We start from the raw sequence: 27,284 nt of genomic DNA, 5'->3' as shown, positions 1-27,284 counted from the left end.
CCCCCCGCGATGGACTGGGCAGCCCTGGAGAGGCACCTGGCGGGGCTGCAGTGCCGGGAGCAGGAGAGGAACACCCGCGCCAACCCCGCCTCGGTGAGTGGGGAAGGGTCGCGGTGCTGGGGAGGAGCGGGGGGGGGGGTGGAGGGACCGTTTGGGGGGTGGGGGGGGGGGGTGGGAGGGGGGAATTGGTTTGTTCTGGTGGGATGGCACCTGGAGTGCTGCGTCCAGCGCTGGGGTCCCCAGCGTAAGGATGTGGAGCTGCTGGAGCGAGGCCAGAGGAGGCCACGGAGATGCTCCAAGGGCTCTGGAGCCCCCCTGCTCTGGAGCCAGGCTGGGAGAGCTGGGGGGGTTTCACCCGGTGAAGAGAAGGCTCCAGGGAGACCTGAGAGCCCCTTCCAGGGCCTAAAGGGGCTCCAGGAGAGCTGGAGAGGGACTTGGGACAAGGGATGGAGAGACAGGACAGGGAGGAATGGCTTTAAGCTGCTGGAGAGTGGATTTAGATTGGATACTGTGAAGAAATTCTTGGCTGTGAGGGTGGGGAGGCCCTGGCACAGGCTGCCCAGAGAAGCTGTGGCTGCCCCATCCCTGGAAATGTTCAAGGCCAGGTTGGACAGGGCTTGGAGCAACCTGGGCTAGGGGAAGGTGTCCCTGGCCAGGGGTTGGAATGAGATGGGCTTTAAGGCCCATTCCAACACAATCCATTCTGTGATTTTCTAACTTTCCTGGAATATCTTTGGCCACGGCGGGAGCTGGTTCCCTGCTGCTCCAGGGATGGGGCCGGGGATGCTGTTGGTGCCTGGTGGGTGCAAGGTGCCACCACCAGGCTGTCTGAGAGGTGGCTTCTCCTTGGAGAGGCAGAGGAATAACAGCTTTTCCCAGGCTGGGAGCGGTGCCAGGCTGGCAGTGCACGTTCCCCTTTCCTAAGGGAAAGAACCTTCCCTAAGAACCCGCTGTTTGTCAGCCAGGACGAAACCCCCAAACGCTGTTTTGCAGCAAACCCTGTAAATCGTAGTGTGATCTCACTCTTTGCAGAGTGACTTAGGGATTGCTCAGAACTTCGGAGCTGCAGTGATGTTGTGTGAACAAGCACTGCAGACACACCGGTGACTCTGCTTGAGACTCTTCCATAATGTATGAATTCAAAGGAATCCACAAAATCTCCTGGAAGCTCTGCGGGAGCCTTGGGATGCGCTGGAACACGTGATGAGCCGCGTGTGCCTCCCCAGCCAGACCCTCCAGCCTCGCCTCTGGCACGCCTGGCTTTTCCTCAGGATTTTTGGGGTTTTAAAAGGCGTTCCAGCCCTTTACTTCCTGTGAAGTCATCGAGCTCGGGGAGGTGGGGATTTCCCCTCAAAGCCTTGAATTACAACTAATTGGTGACAAATCTGGGTGGGTGCTGGGCACGATGAGTAAGCTGAGGGATGAGTGGGACTGCTGCCATGCAAGGGGTGCTTTTTTTTCCAAAGCCTGAACGTTGTAGCCTCGGCGCCCCGAGGAACTGACAGGTAACATCCTTAATTACAGTCATTTGTGCAGCAACTCAGCTTAAAGAAAAAAATACCCACCTCATTTTTGTGGTCTGGGAGCTCTTTTTCTGCAGCCTTATCTGATCAACTCTGCTGGCAGCACCCACTGCTGGAAACTCTTTGCCTCCAGGCATGTGCTTCTCCAGGTGAGCTGTCAGCCAAGGAATTTTGCCTGTTGACCCCTGTAAGGATTTTCCTCCTCCATCCTCCCGTTCCCTCCTGGCAGCACAAAGGCTCTGGAAGGCAATCAGGCTGCCTCACGCCCCGACTCGTCCCGCAGAGAGCCGGGCTTTGCAGTGCTGTGCAAACCAAGCACGTGGAGCTGGTGATGGACACCCAGGTTTGGGAATCGAGGAGCCCCAACACCTTGAGAGCACCTCCCCTGGGTAGGACTGAGCTGCTGCTTCTCTCACACCCACAGCAGCTGGAGTTTTTCATTCTACAATGAGTTTTCCAGTGGAGAGACCTTCCTCCACTCTCCACCCCACTGTCTGTCCTGGAGGCACCCGAGGAAGCTCCTGGTTTGCTTCCCATCCTTGTGTTCGCTCCAGGATTCCCCTTCCCCTGGCTCACAGGGTGGAGGAGGAAGAGATAGTCCAGCTCTGCTCCTTCCACTTCCCACCTGGATCAAAGGGAAAGGGCTGTTGGCAGCAGCCCAGACCCTGCTGGGAAGGGACATTTCACCTCCTGGCTGGCTCAGAAGGGGTGTTTGATGCCCCCATGGTACCTCCTGCCGCTCCTGGGCTGTGTCTGTAGCACCCAGTGTTCCCCTGCATGGACTCAATACCTTCAAGGCTCAACCAGACTGAAGAGAAAATCTCTGGTTTTATTTTTGTTTTTTCCTGCCCTTGACATTTCCCTGCGGTTTCAGTGTCTCGCTGTTTATGACAAAACCTTGCCTTGCCCTGCTGGAAGCCCCAGTGTTTGTAAACACGGGAATCGTGAAGTGAAAGCAGCCAGGAAGCAAGTTCTGAGAGGATGGACTGGGCTGCTCCAACTGCTGCAGAATATCTCAGGAAAAGGGAAATTTCACTGGTACAGGCCTTGGCTGGTGTGGTCTGAAATCATCTCCTCCCCAGGGATGGGATGTGAAAGCTGCTGCTGCTCTGAGTGCAAGTGTTCCTCAAGCTGGTTTACGTTCTCAGGAATCCAGAGGGATGTTTTATTAAGGAAAATAAGAGTCCTTTCTGCTGTCAGCACCTGTGTTTAGTTGCTTTTCTCGTGCTCCAGGAGGAGGCAGGGCAGAGGTGACTGCAGTGGGACAGGAGTGACCCATCACAGCTTTGCTGCCCACTGTGCTCCTCACCCTGGGGTCACACGTGGGGCTGGGTGACAGGAGAGGAGCCCTGGCTGCCCCATCCCTCCTCCCTGGCCCTGGCTGGCTCCTTCCCAACCTGGTTTTGGGAGCTGCACAAGCCTGCAGTGACCTGTGCTGTGTCCTTGCAAGCCCACGGGGACCTGTGCTGAGTCCTTGCTGAGGGACAGTGGTCATGCTGGACTCACAGGAGAAGGAAATTCTCCCTTCTAAGGAAGCTCTGAGATGGTTTTAGGAGGTTTTCCAGGCAAGGAAGATCCGGGCTGAAATGCAAGGAGAGGTTGGGAATGCTCCATGTGGACTAAATGTCATTTAAGCTGGTGAGGGACCTTCGGTCACATCTGTAGGTGCAGAGATCTGCCCCAAGTTGTTGGGAAGGCTGGAAAAAGGGAATATTAATTACATGGAAGTGGCTGTTGTTTTGCTTTCAGATGCAATCTCACAGCACAGACAAGGTAGGAGGGCCAAAGCTGGTTCCTCAGGGTGCAGACAGGGCTGTGGTGGCTGAGAGGCTCCTACCAGGATTTTTGGGAAGAGGTTGGCAACTGCTGCTTGGCATTGGCAGCCCCATGAACTGATGCTGCTGAGAGAGCCCCAGGACCAGCTGGGTCAGGATCTGTCCATCCTGGCCATGCCACACCCATGGGCAGGTTCTTCTCAAGGTGCCACCCAGGTCCCTGATGCCACACGGGACTGGTGGCTCTGGGAGGGTCCACGTGGGTGAGGTGGGAAAGTGGTGTCTAGAAATGGAGAATATTTCCTTTTTTTCGCCCAAATAAAGGTGAAATGACTGTTTTGGAAGCTGCACTTGGGCAGACAAGCAGCTACAGGCCCAGTGGGTTGTGTTAGATGTCTCTTGAATCTTCTGGACTCCACCTAAGGGAAGGAATCCCATCCTTTCCGAAGGCAGCGGATGCTCAGCAGGTTCATCACGGAGATGCTCGGATCAATCTCATCATCCAGCTGCACGAATCCTCCCCCTCCCATTTTTTAATTTCTCCCCTTTGCTCCGCTCCTGGCTGTCTCCAGAGCAGTAGCAAATGTGCCAGGAGATGATTTATGGCTCCGAGGAGCCGTGGAGGTGCCGGGGAAGCAGCGACGCTCCGCTAATGGCTCCAATAAAACCCAAATCGGCCTTAATGGTTTTAATATTCTCCCCATCGCAGCTCCGAGGACGGTAATTACAATCAATAGGATGTATTGTCTGAGAATAATATCTGCAAATTCCACAGTCAATTAAAAAAACCCACACTTGCAGGAGGGGGAAAGTGGCTCGGGCAGCTCCGACTTACCCTGGCTCGTGCCAGGCTGGGGAGGGATGGCACTGCCGAGGGAATTGTGCTGCCCACAAAGCTTGGTGCAGGCAGTGGTGATGAAAGCTCATCCCTGCAGCCTCCAGGACTTCTGCAGAAGCTTTTTGTGTGGGTGAGGGTGTGCTGGAGCCTCTTTTTCATCACTAAAATATTCCTGCGTGTGCTGTGGAGACAGATCGATGCCCGTTATTTGGTCACTTTGGTGGTAAATACAACAGATCCCACATCAGTGCTGGGTCCACACACATCACTTGGCTCCAGGAAACATTTACAGTGTGTTAGGAACTTAAATTTGGTTCCTTCTGACTTATTTGGTCCTCAAGGTTGTCCTGAGCCAGTGGAGGTGGGCACGGTGCTCCTGCTCTGCTCAGAGCTGGGTGTGATCAGCCTCCAGCTGCCCAGGAAGGTCTGCAGAGCACTTGGGGGGTCTTTGAAAGGCAGCAAAGAAGATCCAGAGCTGGTGGTGACAGTCCTAAACTCACCAGGTGCAGGCTGGAAAAGTTTCAGGTCTCCATTTGGAAAGAGCTGGAAACCTCCTGGAAGTGTTGGAAAGTGTGGATGTGGCACTTGGGGCCGTGGTCTGGTGGTGAATGTGGTGGTGCTGGTTTAACAGCTGCACTTGGTGGTCCTAGAGGGCTTTTCCAGCCTTAGTGACCCTGGACTTGATGGTCCTCGAGGGCTTTTCCAACCTTAATGATTCTGTGATTCTATGGAAAGGCTTTCAGGGCTCAACCAGGAGATGCCCAAAGCTGGTAGGATGGTGTTGATGGACCAGGTAAATACCTGTTTCTTCTGCCTGTGGCTTTATTGGCTGCTGGAAGTTTGAAATGAATTCAAAGCATGTATTTTCAGCGTGGGATGAAATCTTTAAATAACTTCATAATTGGCCCTGGACAGGGGTCTGGTTTTCCTGGGTCAGAGCAGCTGTCACGGAAGGGGAAATGTGTAAACCAGGTTGGAAAGAAGGAGGAGAGAAATGGAGCCAGGAATGATGTTCCTCCACCCAACAGCTGCTGGTTAAAGCCCTGTGAGAGTATTGGAGTGTCAGGAGCGTGGATTGGGATCAAGCACAGACCTTTGGTGGAAAGCTTTGGTCCACCCTGGAGTGCTGTGCCAGCATTTAGGGAGCAAACACGGCCTTGAAGATTGGCAGTGAGTTGGCTCTCACTTCAAATAAGCAATAACTGCTTGATTGAACTCTCCTGAAGTGTTGGTTTCTTCATCCCCAGCTGATGTGAGATGTTGCCTTGGTTGGGAGCAGAGAGTAACAGCCGAGGCTTTAATGCCTGGAAGCAATTTTCCCCGGACAAGAGCTGTCAGCCTGTTAACTTCTGACACCCTGATTTCCAAAATCAAACTCCTGCCTTGCAGGAAATTGCCTTTCTGTGGTTCCTGCAGCCCAGGGGCCCGGCAGGACCTTCTCTGTCCACCTGACAGCTCTTTTACCTGCTTGATTTGCCCATTCAGCTCTTCACCAGGCAAAGCTGTGATGAGGGAGGTTCCTCAGGGCACTTAATTTGTTTTAAGGCTTTGACACGAAAACAAACCTTTTAACTGGGGAAAATGCCATCATTTGAGCCCAGCTAGAGATCTGCTTTCTGCCAGTGTCCCTGGGGTGGGGATGTGTTGCAGGGAATCAGCCCAGTGCTGGACTTTGGCCACGTTCCACCCAGCTCAAAGGTCAGGGGAGGCTGGGGAGGTGTTAATGATCCTGCCAGAGTGTACCATGGCATTGAGCTGGGAAAACATCCCGAGGAATTCTCAATTCCTGTTCCTTGCTGTTGGTAATTACACAGATTGGAGAGAGGTGTGTGTTTGCTGCCTCCCAAACCAGGCCAGGCAACCCCCCACCATTAATAACCCCCAGCAAAAGCTTTATTTCCATTGCTGCTGCAGAGCCTTGCAGGAAAGAAAGGGCCAAACACGGGGGGGTGGCAGCACGGGGGGTCTGTTTGATGGATGATTCTCCTTTATTTGAGTGTTTCTGGGTTGTGAACTCCTCTGGGTGATGGACCCACTGCTTCCCAGTCGACTGGTAAGTGGATGGTTCCTCTGGGATGTGGAAATCACCAGAAAAGCTGAGAAAGTTGGGTTGTTTTGACACAAATGGTGTTGCAGCAACAGTAAAACTCCCTTTGATGTGCTTGTGCAGTGCTGGGGGGTGATGTTGGTGAACTGGCTGTGGAAAGGTCTGTTTTAACTCAATATTTTTGGTGCTGGGTGTGGTAAGTAGCAAATGTGAAGGATTTCCCAATGAGAGAAGTGAGTCTTTGTGCCAATCAAAAATATTAATGTCTCAGAACATGGTTTTGGTGGTGAAATCTTGAACTGAAGGGATTCTGGAGCCCCTCCCCTGCTGCTAATCCTTCAAATTCCCACTCGATCTGAAGTGTCTGGGTTGAAATAGCAGCAGGAATGCTTATTTGCCTGGATAATAATTATGTGCTTAATGCACATAATTATCTATTTCTTGCATATTAGGTGTGATAAATGCAAGGTACTGGGGGGTTTAATCCTCAGAATTGACCTGTGCTGGGTAAAACTTGTTATTTTTGCCAGGGATGGAGAGTGTGGATCTGGCAGTGGGGTGGGAGGGGGGGTCTGTAACTCCTGGAACTATGGAAAATGCTGCATGTGGAGAGGGAAATTATGGGCAGAGGGTATTTAAAACCATATAAAAAGAGGTTTTTCAGTGCAACTCAAAGCACAGTTGCAGATCTACAGAGGAGCACTCAAATTCCAGGATCACCCTGACTCCAAAACTAACGGTGACAGTTGTTGCTCAGGGACCTTTCTGCTGAAAATCCTGATTTAAAATGTTCTAAGTAATGCTCAAAATACCCCCCAAGACCTCACAGAGTGTGTTTCTTCCCAGCAGAATTGGCTTAGCAGTGATAGGAACAGCGAGAATTACTGTGATTTGTTTCCTTATTCCTCTCTGCCTGGATTTGAGGTGGGTTTGCTTTAACTGGTTGGAAAATTAAGTGGTTATTTTCTAAAATTTGTGTAGAAACTGGAAAGAAATATCTGGATCCAGACTGTACTCAGAGCATTGTTTCTCCTACTCCTAAAAAATCAGTAAAAATAAGACTTTTATGATGCTTTTTGAGGGGAAACCCTGTTGAGGAGGAGTATAAAATTCCTGTGTTAAGTTTGGTACAGCCAGCACTGGATGTAAATCTGATTTTTCAGGTTCTCCCAGTGCCTTACAATAGGTTTTTATTTTCTGAGCCGAACAGCTGTTGAAAATAATCCCATCATCTGATCAGTTCAGTGTTTTCCACTAAAAATCCAGGAATTCCTGTGGGTCAGGGGCTGCTTCCCCATCCTCTGCCAGGCAGAGGAACTCTGCTGAGGGTCTCTGCTTCTCCCCCACCAGGGTTTGCTCTGTTTTGTCTGTTCAATCTGCAAATAATTCTGCTTTTGTGAGAGAAGTTTCCTTAGTTAGAACTAAAAAGGTTTAAAAATATTCCTCCCAGCTCTCACACCGACCTGGCTCTGAAATCAATCCTGAGCCAGCACAGCTTTGGTGGAAAATGACTTTTCCTCTTGCAATTATCAGCAATTTTTGCCTTAGATGTGAGGTGCTACCTAATCCCTCTTTCCCTTGAGGGATTCCAGCTTCTTCCAGCACTTGGATCATTTTTTGGGGTGTTCATCTTTCCCTTTTGTGTCCCAGAAGTGGGAGATCTTATTTATACCCCCCCTGTGGGTTTGCAGCCCAGAGGTTTGTAGATCTCCTTCAAATGAGAAAAAATCACACTAAGGACATTTGTTTCAGCTGCTCTGGGCTTTGTTACAGTGAAATCTGAGTTTTTTGGAGGAAATAGCTGCAATTTGGAAGGGTCAGGGAGGAAAGGGAAGTGCTGGGCTGAGATTGGATCCCCTCTCTGCTGGTGGATGGCAACGTTAAAAAATAAAAAGAGAACTATATTAAAGTGCTTAATTCTTTATGCACACAAAAGCTGCTGGCGTGTGTGGCCTGCGGGGAATCGAGATGCTTTTAGTGAGTTATTAAAAAATTTAATCTAAACTTTTTATTTCGTGTAATTCCTACGTCGGATTTATTAAAGAGGGACTTGGGGAACTGGTAATTCTGTACCTGGGACATGGATGGTCATCCTCCCCTCTGGCTCCTTGGCTTGAGAGGTGTTTGATGAGCAACTTGTTCTTGGTAGTTAAGGAAAAAAAAATAATTAATGAGTGAATCATTCTTCCATCCTGACTCCTCTGTGCTGTGCTTTTGAATTAATGCAGAATATCCAGCTGCTTATTTAGCATTTATCCAGCTGGCCTTCCCTTTCTTCTGCTGCTTTCTCAGCCATTAGTTCTCATTTTCAAAGTGTAAAACCAACTTTTGGCTGTGCCTTGCAAAGACCAAAGGGGCCTTTTCTTGGGAGGAAGGCTCCCAGCTTCTTATTCCTGTAGGCTCACCTGGGAGCTGTTGGGAGCAGCAGGGAAACATCCTGGAGCCTTGGAAAAAAAAATATCTCCAGGACCTTTTCCCAGTCTCTGCTTCTGGGAAGGGCAAAGTAGGTGAAAATCAGGGTCTCTGCAGACTTTGAATATGGCCTTGACCCCTCTTCTCCTGGAATTCCTTTGAGCTGCATCCCAAATGACCAAAATGGATGATGTTTCCATAGATAAATAATATTTAAATTGCACAAAATAGGTGCTCAGAGATTGGCTTGCACAAAGGCTGGAGGTACTAACCTGTTTCCCAGGAAATACCAGTCCAGGCTGTCCACAGGAGATGAGGATGAGGGTTTCCCACATTTGCAGCTGGAATCACAGAACATTGAGGGGTTGGAATGGACCTTGAAGTTCCTCGAGTCCCCTGTCCCCATATTGCCATGTAAATATCTATATTTTGCTGGATGTAAAGGTGAAAGATGAGCTTTTGTGGTGGTGGTGCTGGGCCATTCCCCATCCCAGATCTCTGCACGGCCTGGTCCAACATGGAGCTGTGTTATCCCCAGGGAATGGCTCCAAGCTCCCATCCTCTCCACAGCTCCATTTGCAGCCCCTCCTGCTTTGTTCTCCCTACATTTTCATCCTCATGGAAAGCTTGGGATGTCGAATTAGCTGCAGGTTTATGTCACTGAAATTGCTGAGACAAATCACAGACACTGGAGAGCTGCTGCAGCCTCCAAAAACCCTTCCAAGGCCTCCAGCATTCCTTTGGGAAGGCTGGAGCTCACAGCCAGTGTAGTGTCTATATAACAATTAACGGTGTTAATGCCTGTTAATTACTCTGATTTTCATGTTTTGCCCTGGCCCAAACCAAACTGGAATCCAAATGGAGCAGTTTGAGGTCTGGATCCAACCCTGCCTTGATTCCCAAGGGGCAGCATCTCATCCCAGGGATGAGGTGCTGGTGACACAGTAACTGGAGCTTTAGGAAAACGGGGTTTTTTTTGCTTGTTACATTAATCCATAGGGAGGGAAATTAGTAAACATGTAACATAGCACGTGCCTGCTGGAGAAATAACAGTTTCCTGTAAAATAAACTTTCCCCAGGGAAGGCCACCAGAAGGATCCGGGTGCCTTGGACACGCTGTGGCTGTTTCCAGCCTGGAGACGAGTATTCCTTGGAGAACACCCACTGTGGGGAAGCAGAGCCCTCCTGTGCTCCCCAGCACAGTGCCCTGAGAGCTGGGGGACTTTATTTTGTCCCTCTGAGCTGGAATTGCTCTGCTGCAGCAGCCACAGTTCCCACCTCCCTCTCCTTTTCCTTCTTTGTCTCAGGGGTTTGGTGTCACCCATTCCCTTTCTCCCTTGTCTCCTGGTTTCAGGCCAGACCCAGGGAAGGGAACGGAGCTGGGGAAGGGGCTGGAGCAGCAGGAGCAGCTGAGGGAGCTGGGGGGGCTCAGCCTGGAGAAAAGGAGGCTCAGGGGGGACCTTCTGGCTCTGCAACCCCCTGACAGGAGGAGGGAACTGGGGGGGGGTCGGGCTCTGCTCCCAGGGAACAAGGGACAGGAGGAGAGGGAACGGCCTCCAGCTGTGCCAGGGGAGGCTCAGGTTGGATATTGGGAAAATTTCTTCACTGAAAGGGTTGTCCAGCCCTGGCACAGCTGCCCAGGGCAGTGGTGGAGTCCCTGTCCCTGTGGATGTGGCACTTGGGGATGTGGGTCAGTGCTGGGGATGGTTGGACTCGATGATCACAGAGGGCTTTTCCAACCTCAGCAATTCTGTGATTCCATGGTCAGTGGCTGTGAGCAAACAGTGGCCATGACTCTGGTTTACAAAGCAGGCCTGGCTGTGGCTTTAGTTTCATGTTAAAAGGTCATTTATGATCCCTCTGCTCTGAGCTGGCAGCTCCCAGGAGAGCTGACGGAGAGAAGCTGTGCAGCAGAGACACAACAACCTGCTCTGGGTTTTCTTTCCCCAGAAATATAATCTCTATAAAATCCAGAAATATAATCTCTAATTTCTCTGTAGAGGGAATCTGAGGCCAGAACCAGCCTCTGTTAAATGGCACATCCTGAGGTTGTGCCAACACCTGATTGCTGAGGAGTTCCTGAAGCTTTGCCAAAACATCCCTGGGCTTGTTTGCAGGAGTAGGGCTTATTTCTAGAGCTTGCCCTGGTGATGTAGGGGTGTAATGGTGGATTTAATTCCCTGACATGAAAGGTAGGAGTCCAAAGTGGCATTAAAAGCAGAGGCTGTGGTAGGACCCAGGATGGGACGAGTGCTCCTGCTCCCCTGGCTGTCTACAGGGGCTGAAATTGGGCCAAGACACAGCTTTATGTGCAGCACTGCTCTCTTTTCTTCTTTACATTTGACTTTTCATTTGTTTTCACGAGTGTTGAAGCACTAAACCCTTATTTCACTGCTTAATTATCATTATTCCTTTTAAACTGGAAAATTATGGTGGAGCAGCGCGCGGAGCCGGAATGCTTTGTGTGTGCATTAGTCCTGCTGGAAAAGGGGTTTGGAGGCATGAGGGCTGCTCTGGATGAATGGGATGCTCAGAGAAGCTCAGGAGACAGCCCCAGTCATGAGAACAAACAGCAATTCTCTGGGTTTTGGTCTCAGGAACAAGGGGGCCACTGTGTGCAAATGCAGCCCCGCTGTGCCGGGGGGACGTGATGCTCCCAATCCTGCTCCCAGGTATCTTGAGCATTCCCAGGGATTTTCACATTGCTGGAGAGCTGCAGGCTGAGCTTTGGTGTTCCTTTGTGTTTATATCAATCACAGGCTGCTTGGAGTTGGAAGGGACCTTAAAGCTCATCTTGTTCCATGGGCAGAGACACCTTCCACCCAGGCTGCTCCAGGTTGGCCTCGAACACTTCCAGGGATGTGGCAGCCACAGGTTCTCTGGGCCTCACCCTGGCAAGAATTTCTTCCTTACTTAATCCCTCTGTTGTCCCATGGCTTCATCCCAAGAGAAAACTGCAAGTTGCACCTTCCCCTTTGTGCTCATCCAGATTAATCCTCTGGGAGCCAGCGTTGCCCTGGCTGGGCCCTTCTGCCCTCAGGGACTCCATCACTCACCTCAGACACTCCATTTGGACACAAAGATGGTGCAAGTGAAAAAAAAATCAAGTTCCCAACCTCTACCAACCCTCTGACATTCCTGGCTGTCAATACTGCTCCGATTCCAGCAGACACCTTAAAATGAATCACCCTAAAATGATCTTTATTCCGTGTAAGGACTCGCAGAAAACAAGACCCCGTGTTATCAGGAGGAGCTGGAGGCTGCCAGAACAAGAGGAAAAGAATGCCTGAGGTAGAGCAGGAGAGGGGGAGAAATGAGATTTAAGAGACAAGAGTCTTTTCTTGCTCTTATATGGTGCTGCTCTGCCACCAGCAGCAGCCCCGTGGCTCCCTCGCTCCGTGACTAATAAGGCTCACTTGGGATCCACCCTTGCTTATCCTGTTATTTTTAGCTTTTTCCAGCTTCATGCTGGCTGTGCCTGCCCTACCGAGGGGGGATAACTTCGTGTCTTATTTTAAAGACTGGGTTTGGTGTCAGGAAGGAGCAGGAATGGGATTTCTTAGCGCTGATGGAATTGGTTTTGGGGCTGTAAGTGATACCCATTAAGGGTAATCAGCTTTCTGCCCCCGGGGCTGCTGCAGCACAAGAGGATTATTGGTTTTCCTTTCTCGAGTGACAGTGGGGTTGGGAGGCAAACTGGAAAAAAAAATGAGCTTTACAGCCGTTTGTTTAAAGGCTGAAAAGTTAAAATCAACCTGAAGCAAGAGCAGGGCTTTACTCCCGTGGACCTGTGTTTGCTCCATCCCATCCTTCCCAAACCCCCTGATCTGATCTCAGCAGGGTCAGGGATTGAACTTCTCTGAAGGATTATTGGTTTGGGGAGTGTTGTGTGCACAGGATAAGTGAACTCCCCCAAAAAGGCGGATTTCTGGCAGTAAGCTTGGAATTATGGGGGATCTGCCTTCAGAGCCGTGGCAAAAATCCACAATTTCTGTCCTGCCCGTGACTCAGAGGAAGGTTTGTCCCTGCAAACTCACTCTTTTCTTGAGGAAGCGTTTAAAGGGCACACAGTCACCTGTTTGCACCGGTATATTCGTATTTATGGGCTTTGCCTCTGGTTGAAAAGGGAACTTTTCATTCCTCGGTGCGTTTGTAACCGCGGTGTGTTTATTCTTCAGCCCGCAAGTCCCCGCTCGGGGCTTTTATCGCCCGTTTTGCAATTTAAATGAGCTGTAAAATAAAGCCAGCCCAGAAATAAGCCCTCTCAGCTGTTCCCAACTGGAAAGCAGGAGGGGAATGGAAAGGGATAGATGACCTCGAGGCAACCCCACGGCAGGATAATCCCATCCCCACCCCCAGATGTTGCCCTCTGGCTCCTGTGGGGTCACAGCCTTATTATTTATAAGTGATAACTCAGCCCCTGATTTTTTGCTGGAGGATGAAATGAGTGCAGCCCCGTTGTACAGGGCACGCGAAAAATGAATTAATCACCTGTATTTAAATGCAGGTTGTGCTGCTCTGCCTGCCTGCACTTCCAGGGATTTTTGCCACAATTAAAAGGGCTTAATATTTCATCCAGAAATTACTTTTGGCCCCAGACCAGTGGCTTAATGGTTTCTAAGTGTTGGGCATGGGATGTGGGATTTCAGCAACACTTCCACATAATTCCTGCTGTCCCAGGAAGGTGAAGGCCACCCTGTCCTTCATCCTCTCAGGGAAAATTCTCTCTCTTGTCCTGCCGTTTTTCCCCTCTTCTCTCTTACTCATGGAAAAGCACATTAATTCTCTCTGCTGCTGTTAAAATGTGTGTCGTGGGGCCCAGTGCAGCTTTATTTTTTTTCAAATATAATTTTGAAAAATAGCAAATTTAATATTTGAAAAATGAAAATAAATAAAATAAGCGAGGGGAGGAAGGATGGGGAAACTTGGCTGTGGGGGCTGCATGTGCTGACCATGGATTTGAAAATATGAAAATGCATAACTGGGTTATTAGGGCAGTGAAAAACTTCTATTAAATTTGGTATCAAAGAGATCAGATGAAGATGTTCCTCACAGCTCACACTTTAATGATTTTCAGCTATTCTGTGTCAATATTTATAAAGCTGCAGCTTTGGGAATATTTCCTGGAAGATTTCAGACGGTTTTGGGAGATGATGGGCATCAGGACTCTTCACCCCAGCACGGCTTGGAGCAGAAAATAGGATTTAGAGGTGAAGTCAGGGGGTCTCCTTGGTTGCAGGGTGGTGTGGGTGCCCTGGCTGATGGTGCCAGGCTGCTCCTGGTGAAGGCAGGGGGTGAGGTCAGGCACAGCTGGTGCAGCAGGACTGGGAATTCTGCTGGGAACAGCTGGCCCTGGGCTGGATTGACCCATCAGCTGCAGGGAGGGAGGGTGGCTGAGCTTTGATTTCAGTTCAGCTCAGGGCAAATGTCACCCAGCTCAGCCCCTCTGCCTTCCCAGGATGCAGGGCACTGTGTGTGCCAGCCAAAAATGGGGAAAATTGGGTTGTAGCCGATGGGATTTGCCACAAATCCTCTCCCAAGCGGGGCAGAAATGGTGCTTCAGAGTGAGATGGGTTGGGATATTTGAATTTATTGATGCTGGCACCAAACCTGACAGGTTTGCCTCGTCCTGCTGAAGAGCTCGTGTTGTCCATGAGCATTCTGGGAATATTGCATTTCCCAAAGAATATTTTATTTGGAACCACATAAATCACATTGCAAGGAGGCAGCTGGAGCTTTGCTGTTGCTGCATCCTCCTCACATTCCATAGGTGCTGGTAGATTAAGTGGTTCATGGAATCAGGAAATGGTTTGGGTTGGAAGGGACCTTAAAGGTCATCCAGAGCCACCCCCTGCCATGGGCAGGGCCACCTTCCACTGTCCCAGGTTGCTCCAAACTGGCCTTGGACACTTCCAGGGATCCAGGGGCAGCCCCAGCTTCTCTGGGCAACCTGTGCCAGGGCCTCCCCACCCTCCCAGGGAAGGATTTATTCCTAATATCCAATGTAAATCCACCCTCCTGTAGCTTAAAACCATTCCCCTTGTCCTGTCACTCTTGTCCCCAGTCCCTCTCCAGCTCTCCTGGAGCCCCTTTAGGCACTGGAAGGGGCTCCAAGGTTTCCCTGGAGCCTTCCTCTCTCCGTTCATTAGCAGTGAGTGCTTGGTGGGCTCATACCTGCTCCTCCTCAGCCTGTAAATTCTCTATTAAACACGTGTGATCCAGCTCATAAATTGCCCAATTAAAAATTAAGCCTGTGTGGTACCAGCAAACCTCCCCTGGATGGGTTCCATGGAAAAATCTGGTTGTTTTCCCTGTGTTTTGTTGCTTTTATGTCACCAGAGAGTTATAAATACTTGTGTGGCTTAAATGATTCCCTCCATTCCCTGTTTGACATCCTGTGCATCAGAGGAATCAGAATGTGGAATTGCTGTATCCTTCTGTTCTGTGTTCTGAGGGAAAAGAAAATCGTGATTTGATTACATATTATGTATTTTTATCCTAAATTAATCAGCTGGTCTCCCTGTTCTTCTGGGGGGAGTTGTTAAGGTGCTGCTTGGAAAGGACTCCAGAAACCCCCAGGGAAGTAAAAGGGGCATGGAAGAGGGAAGGACATTGGAGATTTATCCTCTCATAGAGCAGAGTAACACATCCAAAATGATGGCAAACCCCTCAGCATCATCTTCCTTAAATAAAAAAGTAATAGTCTGAAACATTATCCATGGGTGTAATCCAAACAAATGCTCCCCTTTCAAGCAGATGTCTAGTATTAACTGATTAAAAATAATCTCTTTTCTCTGTATTTTTCTTGCTGGATTTAAAGCCTGGGAAAGCTTTAGCTTGGCTTAAAGAGGAGCTAAATCCCTCACTCCCAGGAAATCATCAGCAAATAAAGATGAAATCCTGGGATGCTGTGTTTGATTCCTGCTTCCCTGTGAGCTCGTTGTGTTTGGGCAAATCCATGGACACGGGGTCAGCAGGAGCATCTCCCTCTGCTGGGATGGGATGTTGTCCCAGAGGAGGCCACGGAGATGCTCCAAGGGCTCTGGAGCTCCTCTGGAGCCAGGCTGGGAGAGCTGGGGGGTTCACCTGGAGAAGAGAAGGCTCCAGGGAGACCTGAGAGCCCCTTCCAGGGCCTAAAGGGGCTCCAGGAGAGCTGGAGAGGGACTGGGGACAAGGGATGGAGGGACAGGACACAGGGAATGGCTTCCCACTGCCAGAGAGTTAGATGGGATATTGGGAAGGATGTCCTGGCTGGGAGGGTGGTGAGACCCTGGCACAGGCTGCCCAGAGAAGCTGTGGCTGCCCCTGGATCCCTGGAAGTGTCCCAGGCCAGGTTGGAGCAACGTGGGCTAGTGGAAGGTGTCCCTGCTCATGGCAGGGTTTTGGGACTAGACAGTCTCTAAGGTGCCTTCCAACCCAAACTGTTCTGTGACTCTGTGAAAATCAAAACAGTGCTTTCCCAGGTGTTCAACTCCTCCCTCATTTTTCCCTGTTATTTTGAGACTGGGGAAAAAATAAATAAATAAATAAAGCCTGTTAATTCATCCTGGCTTTTTGTACGAGCCAGAGGGGTTGGCCAGTTCCAGCCTGAAAAATAAACCTTCCCAGCTGATAAGGCCCCTGGAGGAATGACTGCGGGCAGGAAAACCTTTGTGGTGTTTCCCTGGGAGAGCAGGAATGCCGTGCCTCCCCCTGCCTTGTGGAACGAACGCCGCTCCTGCCCTTTTCCTTCCCATCCCAAAGCCCCGGGGGTGCGGGGCTGGGTCAGTCCCTGCAGCTGGTGGGGGGGGAGGGTGGTTCAGGCGCAGAGCGCGACACGTGTGTGTAAAAATAAATGTGTGGGACAGCGAGAGATGAGAAACACGTCAGGAAAAGGGCTGGCTGCGGCTTCCCGGTGAGTAATCCGGCCGGGCTGCTTCCCTTCCCTCCCCTCCCACGGGTGCCCTCTCTCCCAGACACTGGGAACGGGAGGGTTTGGCTTCGCTGCGCTGCTTTATTCTTTCGGAGTGTTTTCCCCCCAGCGGGAATGATGATGGGAGAGCCGATAACCCCGGTGTGTCCCTCCCTCTGCCCTGTTAATGATTTCCTTGGACCTGGGGCAGAGGTGCAGGACCCAGGGAAAGCAGAAGGCTGGGATGGGGGCAGGCAGGGACAGCCTGCCAGGGGGAATTCTGCTGCCTGCCTTTGCCTCCCTGAAAACAGGGCTGCTGGAGAGGGGCAGCACCTGGGATGTGCCATATAGGCTTAAAAAGAAGAAAAAAAATCTTAAAAGCACGTGCACAGAATCAGAAATGATATGTTTTCCCCCAGAACTGGGGATGCCAGGTGTTTTCTCCTTCCATGGATGGGTAATTAATGAAATCCTGTTGTTCACTGCAGGAATTGGAGTGTCTGGTAGAGCTGTGTGGGTTTGATCTGTGTGTCCATGGGGAGGAGGAGCAGGGATGCTGCTGCCCGTGCCAGGGGATTGAATTCCTTGTGTCCTCAGCCCTGCAGGCATCCAGGACATCAGGCCTGGCCCGTTCCTGGTGCCACCTCCCCTGCAGGTCCAGGACAGCCCCTGTCCCTGATCCTCCAGCATCTTCCCAGACCCTCTGGATGAGCCCTGGAGGGGTTTTGGAGGGAAGAGTTTCATGCCAGAGTTGTGTCAGACCCCCTGGAGATGTTCTCCAGGCCTTCCTGAACCACATGTTTCTAGTTCAGAGCTGGTTTTGGCAAAGCTTCAGGTTTGCCAGGTTGTCTCCTAAGTGGTGAAAGACCCCCTAAATCAGGGGGTGCCTCTGTAAGAAATGCAAACCAGGCAGTGCAGGTACCCCCTGGGTTTCTCTTCCCAGCTGAGAAGGGGCTGTTGGGGGCATTCCCTGGGGCTTCCCACCGGGTTGAGTCTCCAAGGATATCAGCAGCACGTGTTCCCTGCCTTCATCCAGGAGCAGTTTTCCCAGTGACCCACCTGGAGAGCTGCCAGGAGCCTTTCACTCAGCGTGATCAGCCCCTGCTTTAATTATTACCTGCCTTCCCACCTCATTTCTGCAAGGAGAATGCAAATGGATACAGGGCAAGGGAGCAAATCCAGAGGCTGAGGATGATCCCTGGCCCTTTCCACCTCCATCCCGGGCTCATCCTGGAGGGAAGGGCTTTGCTGCAGACAGGTGGCTTTGCTGCAGCAGGTGAACGTGGCTCTCTCTGGGGCCATTTTTTCCAAAGGAATCAGCTGTTAAATAATTTGGGGGGGTTCACCCTGTGCCACAGCAGCCCTGGGCATGGGGAGGTTGGTGCAGTCCCCACTGGGATCAGCTCTGAGTCACTGCTGTTATAGATAGACCAGCACGTGGGAAGTTTGGGGGGGGGGGAATTTTGGGAGTTTTCCTTGTGATGCACAAAATAAATGGCATTAGAGTTTATGTAATGCAGGGAAGCTGCTTTTAGCTCGCCACAGATACTTCTCCAAAGCAAGCCCAAGGTTATACGGTATATTTAATTTATATTTATTTTATTTTATTATTTATACTATATCTAAAACTGGAGATGTTTTATTTTGATGGGGTTTTTTTAATTTTATTTTGATGTTTGGAAACAGCAAAAACATGTTTTATTACCCAGGTGGTTGAGTGGGATTCTCTGCAGTGAAAACCAGGCAATGACTTCATCCTCTCTTAGAAACTTACGCAGAATATATTATTTTTTTTTTCTTTTTAAAGGAAATATCTGAGGTTTCTTTTGAAAGCTTTCCTGCTGTAGGGCAGAGGGCACTGGGGAGGAGGGTCTGAGGGTTCTCACCATCCATATCCCAGCTCCAGAGGGACTCCAGGGACTCTCCATACATCCGCCCACGGCTGCTCCAGCCTGTTTGTGCTGGTGGGAAGCTGGGAGAGCTGGAAAAGCTGGGGCAGAGCGATGATCCTACAAAGGCCTTTTTTTTTTTCTAGAGGCACATCTGGTGTGGGGAATCAAATCCGAGCTGCTCTGTGAGCAAATGTGTCTGGATTTCACAGTCATGTGCGTCCCTGCAGCTGTGACTGGGAGCAGGATAAAGCCCTATTTGCCTAAGGAAGGGAGGGGAAGGCCTGGAATTCCTGCTAGTGGCTGGTGCCTGCCTGGGTGACAGTGCCCAGTGCACGGGGTGAGCCCAACCTGTCGCTCTCTGGGTGTTTTTGTGCCCCTGGGATGGGCTGTGTCCAGCCAAAATCAGGGATTGAACACGAGACTTGCTGTGTCCAACCATGGCCAGGGTCAGAACGGCCCCAAAATCTTTTAAGGGGTTCGTGTGGAGGTTGGAAAAGACCTCCAAGATCATCAATTCCAACCTTTGAATACCTCCAAGCCCATTAAACCGTATTGTGAAGTAGCCACTCGTTTTTTGAGCACTCCCAGGGATGGTGACTCCACCACCTCCCTGGGAACCTGTTCCGGTGCTTCCCCACTCCCTCAGGGAAGAAATTTTTCCTGATATCCAACCTGAACCACCCCAGGCTCAACATAGGGCCGTTTCCCCTTGTCCCGTGGGTTTCCCTGGATCCCAGAGCAGGTCGGGGGTGCGGTGGGGGCCCGGCCCGGGTGGGTGCCGTGGCAGAGCTGCCGTTCCCTGGCTGCGGGCTGGAGAAGGTATAAATAGCCGGGAATGTAGGGCAGAGCCTCTCCCGGCAAATCCCGCGCTGGATCGCCGTGGCAGAAGGCAGCGGGAAGGTGCCTGTTCGCCCTTATCTGAGGTGTCTTTGGGCAGCTGGTGCCTCGCGGCCGCGATCCACCACCCGCGGGGCCGCTCCCGCAGCCCGGGCGGCTCGGGGGGGGCCGGACCCGCGGCTGCCGCAGCATCGCCCGGGGGTGTTTGGAGGGGTTGTTTCGGGAGTGTTTCCCATAGCGCAGCGTCCGCGGCGGGTGTTTGGGGTTTTTTTTTTCCCCCTTTCCCCGCGGAGGATCGCGGCTGCCCCGGCCCTGCCCGACCCCCCCCGCGCTGCGTGTGCGGGCGGAGGCGGGACCGGCCGCGGCCCCCCCGCGCTCCCCGGGGCCGCTGCGCAGGCGGAGCAGCGCGGCCGCATCCATCTTACCGGCTGGCCCGGGCTCCAGCCTCCTCCCCAGCCTCCTCCTCCCCATCCTCCTCCTCCTCCTCCTCCCCCGCCGGGGCTGCGGGCGCTGCCGGCGGGGCGGCAGCGGCAGATGATGCACCGAGATGGTTCACCAGGAAAACTGCTCCTACCAGGTAAGGGGCGAGCGCGGCCTGACCGCCCCCCCCCGGCCCCGAGCAGCCCCCCCAGCCCGGGGCCAGCCCCGTTCCAGCCGGGGGGGTTGGGGGGCTGCGGCAGCGCGGGGCGGCCGGGCCGGGTTGGCACCGTGGGGCTCCGGCCCCGCCGCTCCCCGGGGGGAGCCAGAGCGGCTGCGGGGCTTTTGTGCTCGCCATGTGATGCTCGGGGGCGCAGCGGGGCCGGGGGTGCGCTGCCGACATCCTGCTGCCTGCCTGCACCCCGCTGCCTGCACCCCACTCCTTGCCTGCATCCCGCTCCCTGCCTGCATCCCGCCTCCTGTATCCCGCTCCTTGCCTGCATCCCGCCGCCTGTATCCCACTCCCTGCCTGTATCCCGCTCCCTGCCTGCATCCTGCTGCCTGTATCCCCCTCCCTGCCTGTATCCCCCTCCCTGCCTGTATCCCGCTCCCTGCCTGTATCCCTTCCTGCCTGGATGGAGCCGCTCCCTGCAAGCGAGCGAGCTGCGGGTTCGCGCTCCCGGAGCTGCCGCAGGAGAGTGATGTCAGGTTTAGAGCAGAATATCATTTCCTGCGCTTCCCAGATTGATCCAGGCGGGAGAGCTGCCCCGCAGGATGGGTATTCCCGGGCTGCAGCCCGGTCGTGGTTCGTGGTTTCTGCTAAATAATCTCTGTAAGAGCCGGTGTTGGTTTGGGGATGAGAATTGCTCCGTCTGAGCATCCACCGCGGCCGCCGCCATCCCTGGGGGGGTCCCTGGGGTTGTGGGGGCAGCAGCAGCGACCCCGTGTTTGGGGAACATCAGGATTATTTTCGTGGGGCGAGTGAGAGTTGGGGTGGGCTGTTGTTGTGGCTTCGTTTCCCTCTGAAGAGAGGGTGGGTCCTGGTGGGTGCACCTGCCCAAGAAAGGGCACGATTAGGGTCTGGATGGCACGTTTAGGGTCTGGGTGGCACGTTTAGGGGCTCGATGACACAGGTGGATTATTAAAGGCACAAACATCTGTCCCTCTGCCGCGGCGATGCTGAGAAATGCGTTTTCCTACGTGCACCGACTGTGTTGTGCAAAACACCCATTCCCAGGAATTCCCGGAGCTGGAACCTCAGCAAACAGGGCCTTGCCCAGCACAGCACCTCATCCTCGTTCTCCCACCCCCACCTCATTTAATTCCAACTTCAGTCTGCGTTTCACAACAAAACATCTCACACTGCAAAATGCGTCAGAAAGGGAAAATACACAAAACATTTGTATGTGCAGAAAGAAGAGCTGAAAGGATTTTTCATTGAATATTTTCAGCCTAGCAAATGCTTCTGGAAGTGAATTTCCATTTTTAGCTGCTGGGGGGGGGAATAAAAAAATCCTGGGTCGTGGGGGTTTTTTTCAGCCTCCCTTTTAGGGGAGCTGATTTCCCTGCAGCTCCGAGCCTGTTGCTCTCGATAAATGGTGCCATTGTTTGGGAGCAGCGGATGTTTTCCCAGCATACTCGGGTTAAAGGTTGGGCATTGTTTCCCGGGTGGAAGCTGGGCCGTGGTGGTGGGCGAGGGCTGATGGTGGTGATGATGATGATGATGATGGTGATGATGCTGAGCTGCGGCACAGGCCTGGCCAGGATCCCTGCGGGCTCATGCACCGGCTCTCTCTGCAGTGCCGCTGCTTCGCTCTGCTTTCGTGCCCTGCTTGTTTATGGGTTGCTTCCTCCCCTCCAAACCGGTAAATATTAGAGTGAAACCAGCCAGAAAACACACAAATCCGAGAAAAAAAAAAAAGAAAAAAATTCATGTCTTCAAATGCAATCTGTTCCAAACCCTTCCTCCGGCGCTGCAGAGATTAGGAGCAACCCCAGCCCCCTCCCAAAGCCATTATCCCAAAGGCAGGGTTCTAATCCTTTTGTGGCCGGCAATCCCGGGTTTGGGATCAGCCTGGAAGCCAGCAATGATGGGATTTTGGTGGCTGCCCCGGGGGGGGGGCGGTGGCAGTGTGTGTGATCTGCTCCCCTCCTCGCTTTGAAGCTGCTAAATAAACGAAAAATGAAATCAAAGAGAGCAACGAGGCAGCGCACGGGGAAAAACTTGGAAACGTGTTTGTTTTGATGGAATTCGGCAGGAAAACTCTGGTGACACCAAGATCACAGCTGGGACACGGGATGTGTGGCAGGGAGGGTGCTGGGGATGGGGCAGGTGCTGAGGAAGAGGACAGTGTTTGTGTTGTGTGCCCCAAAATCCCTCAATCCCACTGTAAATGAGCTGCCACTGCTGCTCTGGGAAGCACAGGTGGCAAAAAAACCTCCTGGGGTTTTGGCTGTAGCTGAGGCAGGTGGGAAGCTTAAATTTAGGCCAGATCCTCTGTCCTTTGGAGGTCCCAGCATCCTTTCCTGGAGTCCCACAGGCTGCTGCTCTCCGTGCCATGGATTTCTCTCTGAGCTCTTGTCTCTTTTCTTGTTTATCCCCATTTATTTCCCCACGTCAAGCATTTCGTTTAGGGCTCTGTAATTTCTCCTGCAGCTTGCCCAGAAAACCATCAGCTCGTGCACGTTGAGGGACGTTTTGTGAGGTCCAGAATAAAAGTCCAGCCTGCAAATCCAGGCTTTAGCACGGAACTCAAGGTTTTATTTGGCTGTGTGTCTCAGCTGGGCTTTGCTGGCCCACAGCCTCAGCCAGGGCTTCAGTTTGCTTTGTAAATGTGTGTTTTCAGCTCTGCCTGATGGATCCATCTCTGCACGGAACAGAACTGGCCTCTCCAGGCTCTTTATCTGTGTTTCTTCTCTGCTGTTTTACAAGTGGGTGATGATGAGTCTAAATCATCCCCATGGGTTGATTTCTGAATTTCTCCTTTAAAAGCAGAGAACCCCCCAGCATCCAGTGCCTGTGCCTGAGGCAGGAGCCTCCAAAGAGGCAGTTGCCTGTGGGAACAGGGTTTGGCTCCGTGCTCTGGCACCAGTCAGGGGCTGAGGTATCTGCTGGCGGCTCAGTCGCTCGGGAGATGTTTCCAGGCTTCACACGTGCGAAGAAAATTAAAAGGGAAAAAAAGATCTGAGGAGAAAAATGAGATTTTATTGGTTTAGAAGTCGTTTCTGAGGTGGGTCAGGGGGCGTGGTGGGTCCTGCTCAGGTTTTTCTGGGATGGGGTTTGTGTGCAGGTGTCGGGATTGACTCTGTTTGGGTGGTTTTCTGGAGAGGGGTCTGTTGGAAGGATCTGTGTCAGGGAGGTGCTGCTGTTCCCATGGATTAGGAGGTGCTGGTGGTGTTGCAGGTCAGGCTGGGTGGCCCAGGGATGGACCAGGCAAGGCTGGATGGCACCCAAAACTCCCAGGGTCCCACAAAGCACCAAACCATGGAAATGAATCCATAAAATTCACAATCTTAAAATATGAAGGACTCATGGGAAGGGAAGGGGAAGGGAAGGGGAAGGGAAGGGGAAGGGGAAGGGAAGGGAAGGGAAGGGAAGGGAAGGGAAGGGAAGGAAAGGAAAGGAAAGGAAAGGAAAGGAAAGGAAAGGAAAGGAAAGGGGAAAGGAAAGGGGAAAGGGGAAATGGGAAAGGAAAGAGGAAGAAAAGAAAAAAGAAAAGAGAAAAGAAAAGAGAAAAGAAAAGAGAAAAGAAAAGAGAAAAGAAAAGAAAAAAGAAAAGAAAAGAAGAATGAGGTGTTTTATTAGGTTTCTTTTGTTTGATCTCTGTAGGGTTTTGTAGGCTGTAGAAACCAGGCTGTCATCATGTTTTTCATTAAAGTGAGTGCAAATTCTGAGGGCAGAACATAACCCCGAGAGACAGGCTTTGGAGAAAAAACCTCAAATGCCATGAAAACCCAGTGTGGAGCACTGGGAAAGCTGCTGGCCTGGCCCCTTGCCCGTGGCTGCCCATGGAGGGATGTAGAGCCTGGTACGGCCGAGGGACCTCCGTGCCACTGCCCCTGCATCCCAAAGCAGGGACAATGAAACAAAGCCTTTGTTACAGAGATGTGAGGCCTTGGTGAGCCAGAGATCCAAAAAAAAAAAAGCTCTGCAACGTGGGTGGAAAGCACTTGGAGTGTGTTAAAGCTCAGGGAAGCAGCATCAGAGGGAGGGCTGGGTCCTGCTCATCCCTCAGTTTGCAGGGACTTGTGCTTGGCACTGTGCTGGGAGGATGCTGTGCTGGGAATGGGGCTGTGCAGAGGAGCTTTGTTCCAACATTTACATTAAAAGAGATGTTTTGTGAGGTAGAATCGTAGGATCCCAGAATGGTTTGGGTTGGGAGGGATCTTAAAGCTCATCCAGTGCCACCCCGTGCCATGGGCAGGGACACCTTCCACCAGCCCAGGTTGCTCCAAGCCCTGTCCAACCTGGCCTTGGACACTTCCAGGGATCCAGGGGCAGCCACAGCTTCTCTGGGCAACCTGTGCCAGGGCCTCCCCACCCTCACAGGGGGGAATTTCTTCCCAATATCCCATCTAATCCTACTCTTGGTTTAAAACCATTCCCTGTCCCTCCATGCTCTTGTAAACAGTCTCTCTCCAATAGTTCTGGCAACTTGAGATTTCCATGAACCTGGAATCCACCTCCATACCCTGGCCCAGGTGCCTCAAGGCCATGAATACCAGTTTTCCAGGGAATGGGTTCAGAAGGCTTTCACTGTATATCCTGGGAATTTAGGGGTTTCCTCTCCTGACTCGGTATCCAGTGGTGTTTGGGAGCTGATCCCAAACAGGAATGGGGGTGATTCCTCCCTCAGTGGAGTTCACCCCAGCATGGAGGGGGTTTTATTGACTCCAGCAACATCACAAATGCACAGCAGAGTTAAATTTAGCTGCTTTCTTGTCCACAAGCAACCGAGGCGTGTTTAAAGCACATAAAACTTGATGTGTCCTATTTCCTGGCCTCACTTAAGGAGTGTTCCCGTCCCCATCCCGAGTGTTCCCCGTGGCTCTGGCTCCGTGTGCTTCCCTCCCAGGGGCACCTCAGCTGACCTGCTCCAGATCTGCCTGTTCTGAGCTTTCCCTTCGTGCTATAAAAAGAAAACCAAGGCTCTCTCTCCCCCTCCAGCATCGCTGGAGGAGCTGCCCTGGTGGCTGTGCCCGTGGAGACCAGTTTGCTTCTGGTGGGATCTGTGTGTGAGGAGCCTGTGGACAGTGATGCCAACGTGGAGCTACTGGATTGTAGCTCCCACCCTCCTTTTTCTGGGGTTGTTTCAAGCAGACCCAGTGGCCACAGGGACAGTGGGGGGGGGGTTGGCCCACGGTGCAGCAGGTGGGGAAGGGGCTGGACAGCAGAGGGTTTGATCCCTGAGCTGAAACAACCCCAGAATTCATTTCTCTCGTGGTTTTGATATCCAGAATTTAAATTGGCTGCGTCTCTCCTAGTAGGGAGATGCCCATCCCGAGGGGGCAGGGTTGGTGTGGTCCTGGCACTGAGGAGGGCACCAAATGTGCCTCAGCAGTGGTTACAGGGGCTCCAGGCTGTGCTTCTTAACCAGGTTGGGTTTTCTCCCATTGCCTGGAATGAGGCAGCTGCTGGCAGCAGGATTTTCACTGGAGATTGAGACCAGCTCTGTGGGATCAGCTCAAAGCTGGAGCATGCCAGGGCAGGGCAGAGCGGGGCTGGCCTGAAACCTGGAATGGGGGAGAAAATACCCTAAAAACTGTGGGGGAAAAGGGCTGAGTGCATTTTTGGTTGTGCCACTTCCTCCCCTTAGGGGTGGCTTTGATGTCCCTTTGCAGAGGGGTGGCTCGTTGGGTACCAGGGGCACAGCAGGACCAGGCTCAGCTGGGAAGGAGGCACTGGAACATCCCCCTCGGATGGGTGAGGGCAGGATGATGCAGGCACTGGTCACAAATGCAGGCTCAGCCCCTGCCTGGTGCTCCTGGCCACCACATCCTTCCCCCTGGGCTATGACATTCTTTATTGTCTCTGATTTATTGTGTCAGGAATCATCCCCACGGCCCCGGAGAGGAAGTTAATTTAGCAACAGCAGGAAAGGACACAATGACTCAGTGGTGGAGGGGAACTAAAAATAATGAAATATCCAGAGAACCACTTTGTTTCATTTGGGAATTACAGTTACAAAGCACCATCCGGGGAGAAGGGTGGGATTAAACATTTATTATTGCTGTTTTTTCCTGAAAATGCCGAGTAGACTAATGCTGGGGTGCATAATTTGTGTGTTGTCAGAGCTGGTAATTTAACTGGAATATGCATTTTGGGTGACATGATGTCAGCATGACTTGGATATATCAGTAAACACATAAACACTGTAGGGAAATTGAAATTATTAAGTTGTTGGGTCGCACCAGAAATGAGGACTTTTGTTGCTGGTGGGTCACGTTTTGGGGATCACTGGGAAACTGTGGCATAAATTCCACCTTTTAGGGATTCCCTGTAGGAATGTCTGCCCCAAGCTCTGCCTCCAGCTGCTGATCCAGGTGGTGGGATCTCAGCAAGGAGAGCAGGATTTGTGCACCTGGGGGTCAGTGGTTGTGTTGGGAAGGCCCAATCTCCAGGTAGGACTGCTGGAGGCAGGAGCTGGAGCTGGAAGAGGTGCAGGTCTGAGGGCTGTGAGCCCAGACCCCCCCAGGACCCAGGGCTGGAGTGGTTGGGGGTCCCCAGGCCCTGCACACCCACAGGACGGGGGTAAGGCTGGGTCACTCCTGGAGTTCTGTTGCTTAATTCCCAGAAATTTAGGACTTTTTGCACCTGACAAAGCTGATTTAGCCAAGGAACAGCTCCTTGCTGGTGGGTTCTGTGTAGAGTGAAGATTCCATCCCGTGGTTGCCTGAGCAGCCCTGCGAGGGCTCGGGACCACCAGCCTTATATCCCAGGTTCCTGGGGATTTACTGGGATAACTTCCACAGTGAAAACCCCGGGAGAAAAAGCCCCTTCCTCCTGAGCCAGGGCTGCGCTGCCAGGCTTGGATTTTGACATCAGACACCGGGTTTTTTCCTGCCCTTGTGTAGCCGGGGAAGGCTCGGGGCTATTTTTATCCGGCGCTGGCAGTGGCTGGAGGAGGACGCGGCTTCCCTGGCCCCGACAGCCTTCGCCTCCCTCCCATCAGCTGCCCGGGGCTCCGTGACTTTATTTGGGAAAAGCAAAAGGTGCTCTGGAACAGCCGGGAAGGGAGAGGTGCTGGAGAGGCATCCCGGGCAGGGGCCGGGGGGCTGCGGCAGGTCCTGGCTCCGGAGCCGGAGCCTCATCCCGCGGTGCCCGGGGAAAGAGCCGGGGAAGGACTGAGATGCCCCGTTGTTGCCACGTGAGGAGCCGGGAGCGAAGGAGATGAGTCGGGAGGGAGGTGATGGAATGGGTGACGTCATCAGGAAAGCAGCTGCACCGGCCGGGGAGGGGAGTTATAAAAAGGTAAGGGACAAAAAGGAGCCTTTGTCTGCCCGCGGGAGCCCTCTTGGCAGGAGGGCACCCATGGAATGCTGCCCTACACCCTCCCAGGGCCATGGGATTCTACCTTACACCCTCCCAGGGCCATGGGATTCTACCCTACACCCTCCCAGGGCCATGGGATTCTGTCCAACACCCTCCCAGG

General features: G+C 52.3%; 1 protein-coding gene across 3 annotated transcripts in view; it reads left to right on the top strand.

Annotated features, from left to right (window-relative positions):
• The first annotated feature begins 9 nt into the window (after nt 1-9).
• Nucleotides 10-27,284, top strand: part of LOC113968715 (schwannomin-interacting protein 1) — a 37,037-nt gene continuing 9,762 nt past the window's right edge. The window contains exon 1 of one of the 3 annotated variants that reach the window (XM_027685510.1): nt 10-93. In XM_027685510.1, coding sequence (XP_027541311.1) covers nt 10-93 — 84 coding nt within the window. Of the gene's footprint in view, nt 94-19,652; nt 19,793-26,749; nt 27,104-27,284 lie in introns of those variants that run through there. The other 2 variants (XM_027685513.1, XM_027685512.1) reach the window with 2 other exon arrangements.

This window comes from Neopelma chrysocephalum, unplaced genomic scaffold (genome assembly GCF_003984885.1).
Source record: "Neopelma chrysocephalum unplaced genomic scaffold, ASM398488v2 Primary Assembly neopelma1_69, whole genome shotgun sequence".
NCBI lineage: Eukaryota > Metazoa > Chordata > Aves > Passeriformes > Pipridae > Neopelma > Neopelma chrysocephalum.
This window is presented reverse-complemented; position numbering and strand designations above follow the sequence as displayed.